This window comes from Microplitis mediator, chromosome 10 (assembly GCF_029852145.1).
Source record: "Microplitis mediator isolate UGA2020A chromosome 10, iyMicMedi2.1, whole genome shotgun sequence".
NCBI classification, from domain to species: domain Eukaryota; kingdom Metazoa; phylum Arthropoda; class Insecta; order Hymenoptera; family Braconidae; genus Microplitis; species Microplitis mediator.
The window spans coordinates 9,241,250-9,258,849 of record NC_079978.1 but is presented as its reverse complement, the minus strand read 5'-3'; the positions used below and the strand labels follow the sequence as shown (position 1 = coordinate 9,258,849).

The following is a 17,600-nucleotide window of genomic DNA, read 5'->3' as shown; positions in this document are numbered from 1 at the left end:
TGGCTGCTTTTGCGTACTTGGTCCTCTGGAGCCTTTGTTTTCAAGAAAATAAAAGAATAATGACCGATTTGGCATCATTTTGATATACCATAGGTATTTTTTCAAAAATATAGAATCATAGAAGGCTCCGTATACTTCATTTAAGCTGCTGGCTGCTTCAAGCTTTCTTATGTAGAATGAGTGTGTGTTGCAGACTTCAGACAAATTTTAAATTATTACTTAATAGAGTAGATAATTAATAAAATAAAATTTTTAAAAATGCGCATTTAAAAAATTTTGAATTTAATAAGTGCATTTTTTATAAATATTATTTTTTTAATTACTTACTCTATTTATTTATAATTTTAAATTTGTCTGATGTCTGCTACATTCACACTCGTTATATAGAATAGAAAAGCAAATTATTTTAAAGTAGTTGTCGGGTGTCGAGCATAGTGTCAAAAAATTTTTTAATTTTGCATACTTATTAAAGGGATTAAGATACAATTGCCATTAAAAGTTTGGAGTCGATTGACCACCTCTAATTAGAGATATTTATAATCAAATTTCGGATCATTAACATTGCGAGCAATGAGGAGTATGCGTTTCAAGTCGCGTTCAAGATTCCAATAAATATAACAACTAACAGTCAGAAACTTTTGAAAAACTAACAGAAAATTAATTAATTTATCCTGAATTAAAAAAAAAGAAAAGGATTCACCATCTCATTGTTGATATATAGCACGTAAAATAAAAATTTTAAAGTCAAAAAAATTTTTAATAAATTTTAATATTAGGAAATAAGAAAAAAAAACTATTGATGAATAAACGTATTAATTGTTTGAGTAGTTTATGTGCAATTGGAGTAATTATATAAATTTCGATATTTCTAATAAATATATTTCATTACTTCCTTATTAATAATTTTACAATTATTTGTCTTATTAAGAAAAATCTAAAATTAAAAATTTTTCATCGGATTTCTAATTCAAAGATTTAGCAAACATTCCAGAAAATAAAAAAAAAGTCGGTTAATACTTAAATAAAAGTAGTAAGTCTGAAAGTATAAAAAACTTATTTAATTGCAATCGGAGCAGCAATACAATGCACATTTAATATAATATAATAAATGCCACCTAAGGAGTAATCTGAATTCTCATCATTACCACACACAATATATATATTTATACATATATATATTACACGTCATCAAAAAGTAGTCGTGTATAGGACGAAAATCAAATACTGAGAGGTCATTCAGCATCTATAGTAGACAAAACTTCAATTGATAGCTCACAAAGTAGAAAAAATCAACAGGAAGCACTAACTCTCGTTGTATCTGTAAGTATATAACGTATAGTATACTTATATTGTTATTATAATATCTGTTTTGAGAATTGTACTGTATAACCTAAAAAGTATTTTAGTAAATACTTTGCCGGATCATTTTTTTTTTTACAATTAAAATTAATTTATCTTGTACTGTATGTTGTATATCAATTATCAACTTGATTGTCATTTAAATTAGATAAGTTTATAATTCATACACGATAACAATAAATGCAATGATAAGAGCATTTAATCGCAATTTGTTCAGTTGTATTAATAATTCTCACAAACGATACTCCTCACTATCATCAATAAAAAAATCTATTTATTCTTATAGACAATTAAATAAATCAAGTACATTAAATAATAATAGGTAACAAAAAAAAATTACTGTTAATGTAGCAGACATCAGACAAATTTAAAATTATAAATAAATAGAGAAAATAATTTAAAAAATAATATTTATAAAAAATGCACTTATTAATTTCAAAATTTTTTAAATGCGTATTTTTAAAAAATTTTATTTTATTAATCATTTACTCTACTTATTAATAATTTGAAATTTATCTAATGTCTGATACATTCACACTAATAAAAAAAAATAAAATGTTAATTTTCAGTAAACTGTAAATGTTTTCATTTTTTAATAAACAAATTTGATATTGATAGACAAAAGTTTTAAGAATTAATACCAAAGATTTTTTTTAATTTTTATGCGCATATTTTATAATAACTAATGTATGATTTGTTTATTAAAGTACATAAATTGTTTCTCATTCTTGATATCAAATTTTAAGTAATAGTCGTTAAATTTTGTTATATTATTTTTTAAAAAAGTTCGTTATTAAAATATTTTTTATAAAAAAAAAAAAGTTTTTTATTACCGGGAATTTTGTTATTGAATTTCTATAATTTTATTTTATTTTTTTTTTTTTCTTTTATAAATAAATAATTCGAGGTGATAAATATGAGGCCAAAAATTGATTGTAAAAATAAACAATTTTGTTTACAATTTTTGTAAATTATTGTCGGGAATTTTAGTCGTTAATTTAATAGCGTCAATTAATTTATTTTTTATATTTGAACATAATGAAAAATATAGCTATAAATTCATTGTGCTTTCAAAAGTACCGTTATAACTAATCAATTAAATCTTTATATTAAAGTATCAAATAATTAGTTTTTTTCGAAATATGCGTTCCAAAAAAGTTTAAATATGAATGACTTGAAGTTTGCAGACAATTATCAATTTTCGGATTTTTTTTCCAACAATTTAATTTGAAAAAAAAAAAAAACAAAATTAAACACATGCACATGTAGAAACTAAAAAAACTATAGGTGGAATTTTTTAACATAATTTCATTTCTATAGTTTTTCATTTTTAAAAAAATCCCAAATTTATTAGATGTCAGCTAATTTCATGATAGTGAAATTAGCTGACGTCTAATATTTTTTGAATTTTATTCGAAACGATAAATTTGAAACAAAAATTATTTTTACAAAAAGCACCTGGAGTTTTTAAAATTTTCTGCATGTGCATATTTTTAGTTTTTTTTCCTAATTAAAATGTGGAAAAAACAAATTCGAAAATTGTTAATTGCCTGCTAAACTTTAGGATATTCTTATTTCAATATCTTAAAATGAGTGTGAATGTAGCAGACATCAGACAAATTTAAAATTATAAATAAATAGAGTAAATAATTTAAAAAATAGAATTTATCAAAAATGCACTTATTAGTTTCAAAAATTTTAAATGCGCATTTTTTGAAAATTTTATTTCATTAATTATTTATAATTTAAAATTTGTCTGATGTCTGCTACATTCACACTCATATCATAAATATGAATAAAGTTTTATTTTTTTTTATCATTTGTAAAATTCTCTTAATATTTTCTTTAATTAAATATATTTAAAATGAAAATAAAAATATTTGTTAGAAAACAATCAGTAAAAACTAATTGACACTACTAATTATTTTTAAGGTTTTTTAAAAATTATACCACAATGAGCGACGATTTATCATTGTACACTTTACCAAACACTCAACCCGTTGTGGTACTCGAGTGTGAAAGAGCATTTAGCGCATTATCAAAAAAAGAAAAACTTTATGCTCATTATTTAAGTCAAGCTGCTTGGAACGGTGGACTCATTGTTTTAATTCAAACATCACCAGAATCACCATTAATTTTTACATTCTTGCATAAAATATTTAGTTCCGAATCAATTGAAGAGTTTAAAAAATCATGTCTAGCTTCTGGAGTCACTGAGGATGAATTTACTGTAAGTTAATACAATAATAATTAATAAATTAATAAGTGAATTTTATCTCGTACTAATAAATTAAAATTTATCAGGCATTTCTAGTTTACGCATGTGGAATTTTATCAAATGCTGGCAACTACAAGTCATTTGGAGATAGTAAAATAATTCCAAACTTACCAAAAGATAAGTATGAACTGATAATGAAAGCATCAAAAGCCTATAAACAAAATTCGAAAGAATTAAATGATTTGTGGAGTAAAATAAAAGACAGCATGTACTCACTGGAAGGTAAAGTTAAATCACTAGGTTTGGGTGATAAAGGAATAACAACATATTTTTCTGGCAATTGTACTGAAGAAGACGCTGATTTGGTTAAAGAATTCATGCAGAGTAAAAATTATGAAGCATATAACAACAGATGCTTCAAAACAGTCGAGTATTACACTGAATCAGGTCAGAAAAAAGAGCGTAATGTATATGAGATTAAATTGGCATCACTTGAGGAAAATGATGATCCGAAGATAACTTTACCTGCTGAATTATTTAAAGGCTCGAAATTTTTCGTAAGTCGTGGTGATTACAGTAAATTATTTACTGCAGTTATTGATAATTTGACAAAAGCTAAAGAGTACGCAGCTAATGATAATGAATTAAATATGTTGGATAAATATATAAGTCATTTTAAGACGGGATCGTTGGATGATCATAAAGATGGCTCGCGTTTTTGGATTAAAGATAAGGGACCAGTTATTGAAACTTATATTGGATTTATTGAAACTTATCGTGATCCAGCTGGACAACGTGGCGAGTTTGAAGGTTTCGTTGCTATGGTTAACAAAGAAATGTCACAAAAATTTTCAACTCTTGTTACTCGTGCTGAAGAATTTTTACCGAAATTACCGTGGGGTAAAGACTTTGAAAAAGATCACTTTTTACGACCGGACTTTACATCTCTTGATGTTTTAACATTCTCTGGATCGGGTATTCCAGCTGGAATAAATATTCCTAATTATGATGAAATAAGACAGAGTGAGGGATTTAAAAATGTATCTCTAGGTAATGTGATTCCTGCGAATATGAAGCAAGATGTTATTCCATTTTTGTCTGATGAAGATCAAACTTTTATGAACAAACATCGTATTGCTAGTTTTGAAGTCCAAGTTGGTCTTCATGAACTACTTGGTCATGGTAGTGGAAAACTCTTTAGGAAACTAGCTAATGGAGAATATAATTTTGATATTAAAACGGTTAAAAATCCATTAACTGGTGAATTGATTGACAAATATTTTTTGGAAGGTGAGACTTATGATTCTAAATTTGGTGCTATGGGATCTTCGTACGAAGAATGTCGTGCTGAAGCTGTTGGTCTTTATTTGAGTCTCGAAAAAGACGTACTAAAGATATTTGGTTATGATGACAAAGACGCTGATGACATTATTTATGTCAATTGGTTGTCATTGTTGTGGAACGGATGTGCCAAAGCATTGGAAATGTATCAGCCCTCTACGAAAAAATGGCTTCAAGCTCATTCACAAGCACGATATGTACTGCTAAGAGTGTGCTTGGAAGCTGGCGAAGACTTTGTTAAAATTGTCGAAACTGAACAGGACAAAAATCTAAGATTGACTCTGGACAGAAGTAAACTTAATACCGTTGGTAAGAAAGCTGTTGGTGAATTTTTGAAGAAACTTCAGGTTTACAAGAGTCTTGGTGATTATGAATCTGCTAAATTGATGTATGATCATTATTCTGATGTACCTGAGACTGGAGCACAGCCCTGGGCAAGATGGAGAAATATCATTTTGGCTCATAAACAACCAAGGAAAATTTTCGTTCAATCTAATACTTTTGTTGAAGGTAATTCTTTTGAAAATTATTTTTCTAAAGCTTAGAATTGAAATTAAATTTTTATTTAGTACAAAGAACTACAAAGAAACGCTAGATTGCAATTTTTAAAACTACATGAGGTAAAAGATCTAGTACCCGATCACTCCATGTATTAGTATATCTGTTACTTAATAAAATTTAGTAAATATAGATCAACAAATACATGAGTGATCGGGTACTGGGTCTCTTACCTTACTTCGAACAAAAATTTTATTTTTGTCATCTTGACTCGCAGTATCCAATTAAATTAACTAAACATTTTAAATTTAACGAAAACGAGTATAACAGGGTATACTAGTATCAAATTTCCTGATCAGCCCAGCAAATATATTCAGGACAAAAACACTTATTTTTATTTCCGTAGATAAATCTATCCCAGCTATCCTCGTTCAGTCATTGAAATTAAATTGATATATTTACTTAATTTTATCGGATATGCTTGCAATAATTAATAATAAATTTATAAAATCAATTATCACCGATCTATGATATATTTTAATAATTATTAATAATAATATAACTTATGTTTTTTAAGGTTCTGACGAAGATGTTAAATTAAAAAATTATGATCCAACATTTGATGGCCTAATCCAATCATGGATTGATCGTTTCCCGTCACCAAAAGTCGAAGAAACACTTATTGAATTATGGGAAAAAGATCAACCGCATTTCGCACCTCAACTTCTCAATTAATTAATTAAATTTTTCACAAATAATAATGATTCAAAAATTTTTTATTGCAATATATGTAATTTTTCATTTTACATAAAAAAATAAATTTATATCGATAAAATTATTTTATAAATTTACTGTTACTAAAAATATTTTAAATAATTCGCGCTTTAGTTTTTTAATTGCAGAAGTAACCACTAGCGCTATCAACGTTACACTTTTTTTTTTCCTGAAGCGTTTCGGCCATAGCTCATAAATTTTGGCGCGAAAGAGAGCATTTGCTGATTCTAACCAACAGTAACCGACAATCAACAGTTTTCATTTTTCCAAGAGTTAACTAATAATAATAATACTAATCATGGACTTTGAAAATAAATTACGAGCTAATTTAGCAATCTTTGATTGCAAAATAATTGATGAGTCAGTTTTACAAAAATGTAAGCATTAATTTATAAATAATTTTTAAAAACATTAGTTTTAAAATAATTGTCATGGTTAACCACGTTAAATTTTGCTCAATCAAATTAACTTTTTAAAACAATAACTATTATAATAAAATAATTGTATAATGACAGTAATCATACAAAAATTCAGAATTTAATTATCTTCTGACAATATTTCCATCTTAAAATTGAGGTTATGTATAAAAAATCAAATTTCTTTGTTAGATTAATTTTATAAGAAGTAACGAGTTTATAAATATCTTTAAATTTTATACTTAATATGTCTTTAAATTACTCACTTTGAACGTACTTATAACTCTTGGTATTAAAAGAAAAAACCGCAAATAGGAAAAAAAGAGAAAATGCGCCTTTAAATATCAAGCAAAGATTTGTCTATAACAGTTTAATGTACTATTATAATGAATGTATGTTGTTATTTAATAACTATGAAGGTAGATCTAGACAGAAAAATAAAAATGTCTAAAATTGATAAGTTAAAATACTGCAAAAAGCCTTTATTACATTGCAATCAAATATTTTAATCAACTGCCAACTGAATACAAAAATTTAAATATAAGTAACGAATCTAGTAGGAATATAATAAAAAGATAGATAGTATTTACACAAAGCCATTTAAAGTTTTTAATTTTTAGATATAATTTGTTGATGAATGCGCACTATTAAAATAGTATTTTATGTATTTTGATATTGTTTTTCAAGACAATGTCTTCCCATTCCCAATGTATGTACAAATAAAATTTGTTTTTGTCTATAGGGTAAATATATATATATATATATATATATATATATATATATATATATATATATTGTTTATTTGTATTGGGAAGTAATAAATTAAAAAAATAAATAGATTATAATATTAATTAAAAAAATTATAGTTGCAGATATTTACAATCTCTTTAAAGTTGATGAAGATGGTATTGTTGAAAACTGGATAGAGTTTGTTGAAGATAAATCATCAAGTACAGACATAACTGTTGAGAAAGTTGAAGAATTTGAAAAATGGTGTATAACAAATGTTGAACAACGTGGTAACGAGAAACATAAACGGGCACGAATTAAAACTAAAAGTCAAAAAGAGTACGATGTCATCAACGAGATACTGGAGAAAAGTAAACTCAATTCATCAACCCATAAAACGTATCCTTTTATTTTTGAATTTAAAAAATATTAATTATTTATTTTTAAAATACGATCTTTAATAAAATAATAGGGATGAGGATGAAGACATTTTGGAGATGTACGGTTTCAAAAAGGATCCCACTAAAAACGTAAGTAACTTGTATATTTATACATATTTCTAATTTAGTTTTAACGAATAAAAAAAAATGATCATTTAATTAAGACTAATGACTTGATAATCTTGAAAATAATTAACCCAAATAACAAGGTTCTTTTTATAATTTTATATTTTAATGCTTCCGAGAAACCTTTCGTTTAAAAAATCTAATTTAATCGCTTACTCATAACTTTTTTTTATTATTAATTTTTTTTTTTTTTTTTCATTACTTCAACTTCCTTTCTCCTTTCTAATGCTACACAAATCATAATATAAAGACAATTAAAGTATATTAATAGTTTATTAAACATAACAAAACATTAAAGTAATGTATCAGATGACCTTTGTTCGAAAAAATATTAAAGCCAATCGTAACCAATGAAATCTGTTGACATAATAAATTAACGTGGCTATCTACGTCGACGGAGATTGTCAATTTTTGCAAGTGTACAAGATTCTTTGGATATGTCTCAGTGACTGCTATTAAAGCAACAGTTGTAATATCATATTATGTATACATATAAATACATGTATTAAACTGAAGCTATAGCAATTTGGCAACGTTGCAATCGGACGAATCTCTGCCGTTGCCACGTGAACCCACAAAAGATTTAAACAAAAAAAAATCCATTAAACATTTCCATTGCCTTTTCTCAATCAAACTATTCGAATAAAGCTGTATATATTTACTATTTATATACATAACATAAATGTTAATAAGTAGTACATATTAAAGTCTAGAGATAACGTTACAGAAAAAAAAAATAATAAATCAAGTCCGTTTGAAAACATATCAATGAGTACGCAAAAAACCGTAATATTTTTATGTTTTATCACCACGTCTACATTTAAAACGTCTACTATGCTGTTTTATTCATTACGTTAATTTTTTTTAAAACGTGTCGACGTTGGAAAAAATTTAAAAACAAAATCAGAGAGTAGGAGGAAACAAATAATAATAATATGAATGATATGCAAACGTAATTGTTTTTAATTTGAGTGAGTAACGCAAAATAGCTAACGGCGAGTGATAAATTTCACGTGCATTATCCAGGAAAGGCTGTTGTTGTATGTCCCGTGTACTCTTTAGTCTTTACTTTACTCATTCCCGGACAACGACGATGATTTACTTGAGCGTGAGCTCTGGCAACGCTGTCAGTTCACATTCTTTGTGGTCTTTTGGTATCGTAGTAATGACGTAACGAGTCTACCTGTGGACCCAATTCTTTTTTGGAGCCCCCGCAGGATACATAAATGTTGTAGGATGTAGGATGTAGGCAAAGTCCTCTTAAAACTCTCCAACCTTTTTTTTTTTCCATATATTTTTTTATTTTATTTGTATCTCTATTCCGTTATTTCAACACTGGTTTTTTATTTCTGCGTCGCAAAATACTGTAAAAAATCATCTCTATTGGCAAAACATGGGTACGAAATTTTTTTTAGTCGCTAACTAAAAAATATATAATAAATTATTTAATGGATTATTTAATTGGCAATTGATACGGCACTGTAAAGTGCCACTAGTTTTGCACACCAAGCTTGTGTAGTTTGTTGTCCATGACTGCTATGAAACGTACTCTTGTGTATTAACTTTTAGCTTCTACATAACCGCGTGATGTTGCCACGTCTTTTTTCGTAGTAATAACTGATTATTCATCTGTACATAACGTACAATTGATACTTTATAATTATACAGTAGATAAAAAGAAAAAAATAATAATAAAATTTTAAATATAAAATAATCAGCATCATTGAATAGCACATTACTCATAGAGTGATTAAAGTTTGATAAAACATACAAATGAATAAATGAATTTATTTAAAAAAAAAGTTAATAGTGCGGTGTAAAGGCAAAGTTAAATAAAGGGGAGGAAAAAAAATACATTACAAAGAATGCGGTGTCAGCGGGTATAGTAAATGAAAAGAAAGAGAGTAGAGTAGAGTAGAGTAGAGTGTGGCTTGGGTGAGATTTCCAACGATTTCCCGACAGGTGGTTCTCGTCCCCCAGGCTCTTCGGTAAAACCGACTACGACGTCCCACGGAACGATGGAACCAGGGGCCCCTCTACCCTCTATCTATATAATTCCTGGCACAAAAATCCTCCAGGTAGATTGCCGCCATTATCCCCACTGAAGATTTATCTTGTAAAGGTAAAATGGTATGGGGGATTTTAGCTGTTCCTTTTCATCTTTACTGGTAATGGTATTGGTATTGGTACTGCTCGTACTGATACATAAACCAGAATTGGAGGGACCCGAGAATACATGAGAGATTCCGGTCCTTGTCCCCTCCTTATACATTTATTGTCTGAAAGAAGAAATGAAAGAGCAAAAGTAAGAGAGTAAACGAGATAATATTATACGTGTATGTAAAGGTCGTTTTGTGATGTGAGTGAATTGAAGGAATGGAAATGGACGAACCGACCACCGACCGTCGACCAGTAAACTTACACACACACATATATATACATATGTACGTATAAGTATTAAGTAAAGAAAAGAAGGAGAATTGTAAGAAAAAAAGGAGGGGACAACGGTGTACAGTAAATCCCCTCTACAAAACCCAACTAGATTTCTTCCAAAGGGCATAATTTCAGTTTTCAAGGACGTGTCTTGCCGCTAGCGTCGTTCGCGTTACCCAAGCTCTGTCTTAAACCGAGACAAAGCCGACGCTTCCAACGGTTACATATATTACATACATATAATATAAACGTGACTTTTAATTGCTACTGCATATAATTATTTATATTAATATACACACAAGTAATATATGTATACATTTTTTTTTTCTGTGAAAAATAATTTAGTATCAAATGCGTTACATTGTCAGAATATCGAAAGTGTAATTTAAAATATTTTCCGCAAGTTTTTTACTCGGGTTTTATATATATCACTATTCTCATTATTCGTAATATATGAGTGTGAATGTAACTGACAGTTGATAATTTTTAAAATTTTTGAATAAATGAATAAAATTTGAGTAGAAAATAATGAAAAAATGCGTATTCAGAAAATTTAAAAATCAGCGCGCGCATTTTTTTAAATTCCATTATTTAAATTTATTTATTTATTTAAAACTTATAAATTGTCTGATGTCTGCTACATTCATACTCATCGTAATATATGTATTCTGGTATTAAATATAATTTCTTTATTCCATCGTGTATAATGACGGTGGCGTCGTCTTCAATAAAAACTAATATATATATATAATGTAGTAAGTCGATGGGTTGTACTGAGCATGAAAGTCATGAGCTTTAGACCGGTACTATACGGGATTTTTAGCTTTCTCCAAAGTATACAAAGATAAAATAAAGTAGTTTGTGAGAAATCGTAAAATTTTGGTTATCTTCAAGTGTAAATATGTACAGATAAATATATTAATTAAAAGCATTTATTTATACATAATCAGATTGTAAATTATAACAGTATTACATTTAATGATCCTGAAGTTAGCAAACAATTTAAAATTTTTGAATTTTTTTTCAACAATAATTTGAAAAGAAAAAACTAAAAATATGCACATGTAGAAAATTTAAAAGACTATAGGAGCAATTTTTTAAAAATATTTTTTTTTTAAATTTGTCGTTATTAAGAAAAATACAAAATTTATTAGACGTCGGCTAACTTCAGTATCATTTACATTTATTGTATTTTATTATTAAATTTCACTTTAATTGTCTAGGCAAGAGAAAGAGAGAGAGAGAGAGAGAGAGAGAGAGAGAGAGAGAGAGAGAGAGAGAGAGAGCAAGAAACAAAAAAAAAGAGAGGGAGAGAGAAAGTATAGTTATAGTTATAGTTATTTAGTAAAACCGACGTATGTGACATGACGATTTGACGTCGGCGATGATGGTTCGAGAGAGCGTCGTATCGCGAATGATTTTTCTTTCAATACCACTCGGAAGGTGGCGCGTTGTCTTGGTTCCTGCTGCCAGCTTTAAGACAGACTCCATCTCTCAACAACTTGTTGCCCCACCATCACTTAATTCTCTCTGTCGCTGAGTAGACGCTCCGAAGAAGACGCCGTTAAACGACGCTACAGTGAAAATATTATTTTACTTAAATTGTTTTAATCGGTTTAGTTTTTATTTTTACAACGATACAAGTTTTAAGTGAATGTGAAACTAAAGTGTATTATTTTTATTATATTTTGTATATTTTAATTAGATTGAACAGATTGACGGAGTTATTTGTACGTATGTAGTAAAAACTTGCGTCACGTTTTGTTTAAACTTTCCTGTGATTTTTCTTCCAAGCGTAACAAACAACCTGTTGCTTTTCGCGTTCGACAGTTCCGGAAGTTTACTCGCTAGATATATTTTCCGTCAAAGTTTGTGTTCATTCATTCCTTTCCATTAAATAATCGAGTATATACATATATATTTATTTTAAATAATATATATTTTACTATGTTATATCTGTATATTTATCATATGAGATTATTTTTATTTTAGATTTTTATTTATCGTGTAACGAAGATTGTGAGATGTTTCGTCAGGGATCATTGGCTCCAAGCGATTGGTAATTCTTGGAAAGGATCGAAGCATTTTTTTAAATTATTTTTTTTGCTACGATGTAAACGCACCGGACGCTATTTTTCAGCCTCAGCTACCTGTTGCTTGCCCTCCGTGGGATACAGCGACACCAACGCTTAGCGTCTTGTCTTTACTTACTCTTATTTCTTTATACTTCGGTTTTTTATTATTTTTCACTTTCCGTTTCTCGTTACCTCTAGTTCGCATACACTTTAAATTAAAATAAAATTTTTTTAAATTTATTTTGAATGACAGCGTCCGAATGTCAAATATTTTATCGCGTGTTTTAAAAAAATTAAATATTCTCAAGACTCTTATCTCGATTTACAAGCAACATAACGACGCGCATTCCCCCGCGTTTCTTTTACCCGAATCGATTGTGTCTTAAGATAAAATTATAGAAACGCCAAACACTCCTTTGTTTCACTGAACCGAGCCCTTTTTAAACTTTTACATATCTACACCTCTGCCTTAACTCATTTCTCAACAATTTTCCCTTATACGCTTGGTATTTTTTTTTTTTTTGCTCCACCTTGTTCTTCATTTTCTCATAATAATTCTCGAGGTCATGCAAAACAATTTATCTTATAAGTTCTAGGAAAAATTTTTCCTCGGTTGTCTAGTTTTAATCCTCACCACTTGCCGCCGACGAAAATTTAAGTAGACCAGGGAGTCCATTCTCAACAGTTAATTTTGCTGAAATCCACCCAAAGGGACGCTCTACCAGACAAGGGACAGCCAACAACGGATTTCTTTTTTTCATTTTAACATATTTTTTTTTTTTTTTTTTTTTTTTTTTTTGCCGGGCCTTTCTTAAAGGATCCCGTTCTTAGCAGGGGGCAATAGCGTGACCCGACTACTTCTCAGGTTTCTGGAGATTCACGGCAACTAAAAGTACGCTTGACTGATCGCGACACCGAGATAATATTGATTGCCATCAGTTTAAAATAATTTTTAAACAAAAAATATTATTTTAACAATAGTAACAAAGAAAAACGTTTTTCCTACATCGTGTATTTTCTTCTTTGTTGAGCCACTCATTGGCTTATTATTTTTTATTTTATGTTTTTCTTCTGTCATTAGTTGACAATCCAATAACAATCGGTGAACAGACATTGCTTGTCTCAACCAATTAACTGCAATTGAAGAATGGCCGCCCAATATCTCGTTCTTGTTTTATTTCCCAGTTGTCCTTCTTGTACCCTTAGTAGCGGCAGTAAAATTATAACCCGCAATTTCACGTAACTTGCACGCGATGTCCGCGTAAATCTAAGAGATAAAAAATTTAAGATCAAGAAATAAATAACCAGTTGTATTGAAAGACAAATCTCACATATATAAATTTATATTTTACTGCTGTCTATTTCTCGTTTTGTCTCACTTTTATTTATTATTATTATTATTTGTTCTTTTAACTTCCCCCTTGATCGGTTTAGCTTGGTAAATCTCAAGCTTGTACTCACTCTTTGGTATGGCTAGGCTGTTTGCGTCCCGCATTGTGAAACGCGAGTAACTGGTAAAAGTTCAACGTCATTTCCCACGGTTCGAAGGGACTCGAGACAAGAGTAGAGTAGACATGACGGAAAGAGGGAGAAAGAGATAAATATATGATGGTAGTGGTGATGATCTTCATGATGATGATGGTGGTGGTGGTGGTTGTAGTAGTAGTAATAGTAGTAGTACATAGTATAGTACAAGTACAAGTGATGATAATGATTATAGTTGTAGTTGAGAATAGTACATACGGTAAATGGCTTATATGCCTTGAGAAATAATAGAAAGAGCAAGGGAGAGAGTCACTACCCAAGTTGGAGCTCTCTGACACAGCCAAAGAAATAAAGCGGCAACAGACGCTTTGAGTTTTATGGTGGTGTGGTAGGAGAGACAACCAGAGGAGAGTTTATATATGTAGTAGGGGAGAGAAGAGAACTCTGAGATCGCTCCGAAAACCACTATACGATCGGTACGGCGAATCAAGGCTTCTCTTTCTCATTTTTTCTCTTTTACTCATTCACTTACTCACTCACTCACTCACTCACTCAATTCCACCATCTCTTCTACATTATCCCTTCTCTTTTACACAGACCGTGATATTCACTCGACGGTCAGTCCAGGGCCGTCTTTCCGCGAGTTAAGTTCCGATAAATTATTTTTATGTACATCAGATTTTACATAAGCACCACAATATTGTCGCGATAACGTCTGCTTAGATGTTTGAAATTAATATGTAAATTTTAAGGTAATTTTCCGGTAGCTTGTACACACAGGCACAATATTGATAGAAAAAAAATAATAAAGTAACGTGCTGACGATGTTTAAACACGCGCGATAACTTGTGTTACGGTTTTTTTTTTCTTCTCGTGTGCTCCATTTGCTGATTTACGAGAGCGAAATAAAAAGTATATAACTTCTGGTACGCCCGAGGCAGCGGAAAGAAAGTGAAGAAAGAAAAGGCCACTAAAATATAAGTCTTGAAATTTTATCATCATATATATATAACGGACAATGAAGCGCGTTCTGAATGTGCCAGGTTAACGGCAGTTAACCTTCCCGCATCTTGGTCTGAGAACTTGCTCGCTATTCAACAACTTGTGTATACATTTAGTGAATAATGACGATTACTAAAATTTATTATCAAATATTCAATTATTATTTTTATTATAATAAAATATGCGTGGAATTTTTTTTGTCATATTTGGTTTTATTTGCTTATTATAGGAAATGCATAATTAACAATTGTTGATGATGATGGTATTTGTAACAAAGAAATGGTAATAATCTCGTGCCGAATGTACTGAGTGAGTGATGGTCTGGTGCACATTCTATTGATATTGTGACTAGATCCACACTCATTAAGTTCATACGGTCATTAACATCGCAACAGGTGATACAATATTACAATTGTTAAATTGCTTAAATTAATTTGAGAATTTTTATTTATTTTACTGCTCATGACTGATATATATTTCAACTTTTTCTTTTTTTTTATGATAACTGTTTATCGCTGTTGGGTTTTTAATCAGAGACTATGCTATGGACGAGTTTGAATTTGGTGCACGTTTATATTTAATATCGTGACTAGATACACACTCGTCTACGGCGTTCTGTTTTTAAAACGTCAGTTAAATTAATCAGTTGTGAGCGTAAAATAAAAATTTATTTTTTAATAGTTTTTACAGAATAAATACAAGTTTTCAAAATATGAACATTCATTCCCATGTCTACGAGAATTTTATAAATTTATTTTTATTCTGGCTGATTAGTCTTTGCTTTTGAGCAGATCCAACAGAGTCCCGCTGATCCAGAAGTTCATGAGGACAAAGAGGATGAAGATGTGGATCTTAATTCGAGTACTATGTAATTATTATTTTTATTTTTTATCAATTATTTATTAATAATGTATATTTATTTTTAATATTTATTGCAGACAAAGTAAAAGTGGAGAAATTGTTGTTAAATTTGGGCAGCCAGTATCTGATTGGAAGAATGCATTGCCACGTAAAATTGAAGTAACTAAAACTAATGACCCTCATGTATTGCCCAATGAATATTTTTTCTTTAATCAAATGAGCGATTACAATGTCTTGCATGATATGTATCGTGACATGGCCAAGGTTTTTTGTGAATTATGGGAAAAAGATAAAAACCAACTTGTCATAACATCAAACGTCCGTGAAAAAACCTTCAACAAATTTCGTACGTGGGGCCGTATCTTTTCAGATAACGATGGCAAACTCACCAGTACCTCTGTTTTACTGGCGGGTGATCCAAAGCATTGGTATCACTCATTGGGAGAGTATGAGTCCGAAGACGAGGAGGATGATGATGATGAATTATTAAATATATCTGCGGAGGATGGAGACGTTATTGAAAATGGTGATGGAATTGGGGATCCACGAGCTGAAGATGTGAGAAAGAAAAAAGGATGTATACCATTGGATGTCAGTCGACTTAAATGTTACTCACTTTTTCCCGGTCAAGTTATCGGTATTGAAGGAAGAAATCCCACTAAAGAAACACTTTGTGCTTATAAAATATTAGCAGGTCTTTCTTTTCCTCCGTCACCGCCTAAATTAAATGAACAACTTCAAATAGTTGTTGCCTCAGGTCCATTCACTGCCAAATCTAATGATTATCAACCACTTTATAATCTTATGGCTCATGTTGCACAAACAGAACCCAATCTTCTAATTCTTGTTGGTCCTTTTGTAATTGACGACAATAGTAATCGATTATACCAAGATGTTTTTGATAATTTGCTCACTAAAATTATGAGCTATGTTGAAGAGTACGTTTTATTATTATCAATTTATTTAACATATATCAATGTATAATTAACAAAATAAAAAATGATAAATGTTTTTTATAGCAAGTCCACTCAAGTAGTTCTTGTATCTTCATACGAAGATGCTCATCACGATGGATTCTATCCTACTCCAGAATTTCGAATTCGTAATTCCCTTAAGAAACCAAATCTTCATCTAATGCCTGATCCATGTACACTCAACGTTGATGGTTTGATTATTGGAGTGACGTCTGTTGACGTAATTAGACATTTAAGCAGCGAAGAAATAAGCTAGTGAGTTGTTATTTAAACAATTGAATTAATTATTTATTTATTTGGGGAAAAAATAATAAATAATATAATTTATTTATTTTTTATTTTAGCAATATGCCTCGATGTGATCGACTAGGACGCATAGCAGAGCACTTATTATTACAATCTTCATATTATCCTCTTTATCCGCCATCGCCCGAAGTACCATTGGACATACTTTTGTGGGCCGACTGTAGCAGAATGAACACCCGCCCTCATATTCTCTTAGTACCTTCAGCCATGCAATATTTCTATAAATACAGCAATGGTACACACATCATAAATCCATCGAAAATATCAAAAGGCCTTTATTCTCAATTAAGTATCCGTCCTAATGATAAATGGTCTGAAGACTGTGTCAGCGGTGAAATCCTTAGAGTTTAATTGTAAAAAATATGCCATGAGCTTTTAATTTTATACTTTTATATTTACAGAATTTTTTTTTTTTTTTTATTGAAACTCGAATACCTTTCAAGTACATTGTAATTTTTTTTTTTTTTTTTTTTTTACTATTAAATAAATATATATGTTTCTATAATTAACATTATTTAATAATTATCTTAAGCAATTATAAATAAACTTTTCTTAAAATAATG

The 17,600-nt window shown here is 29.6% G+C and overlaps 2 protein-coding genes across 3 annotated transcripts; both read left to right on the top strand.

Moving 5' to 3' along the window:
- Positions 1 to 1,167: 1,167 nt before the first annotated feature.
- LOC130675299 (dipeptidyl peptidase 3) lies at positions 1,168 to 6,251 on the top strand. 2 transcript variants are annotated; one of them, XM_057480869.1, is made up of 4 exons: positions 1,168 to 1,320; positions 3,292 to 3,589; positions 3,664 to 5,428; positions 5,994 to 6,251. In XM_057480869.1, the coding sequence occupies exons 2-4, from the start codon at positions 3,314 to 3,316 to the stop codon at positions 6,149 to 6,151; spliced, it is 2,199 nt and encodes a 732-aa protein (XP_057336852.1). In that variant the 5' UTR covers positions 1,168 to 1,320; positions 3,292 to 3,313; the 3' UTR covers positions 6,152 to 6,251. The 2 variants fall into 2 exon arrangements, with proteins under 2 accessions (XP_057336852.1, XP_057336851.1); XM_057480868.1 differs by lacking the exon at positions 1,168 to 1,320 and adding an exon at positions 1,468 to 1,681.
- Positions 6,252 to 6,383: 132 nt separating this feature from the next.
- On the top strand, positions 6,384 to 17,463 carry LOC130675304 (DNA polymerase alpha subunit B). The gene is made up of 7 exons (XM_057480875.1): positions 6,384 to 6,567; positions 7,473 to 7,734; positions 7,808 to 7,865; positions 15,688 to 15,764; positions 15,835 to 16,695; positions 16,777 to 16,986; positions 17,076 to 17,463. Exons 1-7 carry the CDS (start codon positions 6,489 to 6,491, stop codon positions 17,386 to 17,388), a joined length of 1,860 nt encoding a protein of 619 aa, XP_057336858.1. The 5' UTR covers positions 6,384 to 6,488; the 3' UTR covers positions 17,389 to 17,463.
- The last annotated feature ends 137 nt before the right edge of the window (positions 17,464 to 17,600 follow it).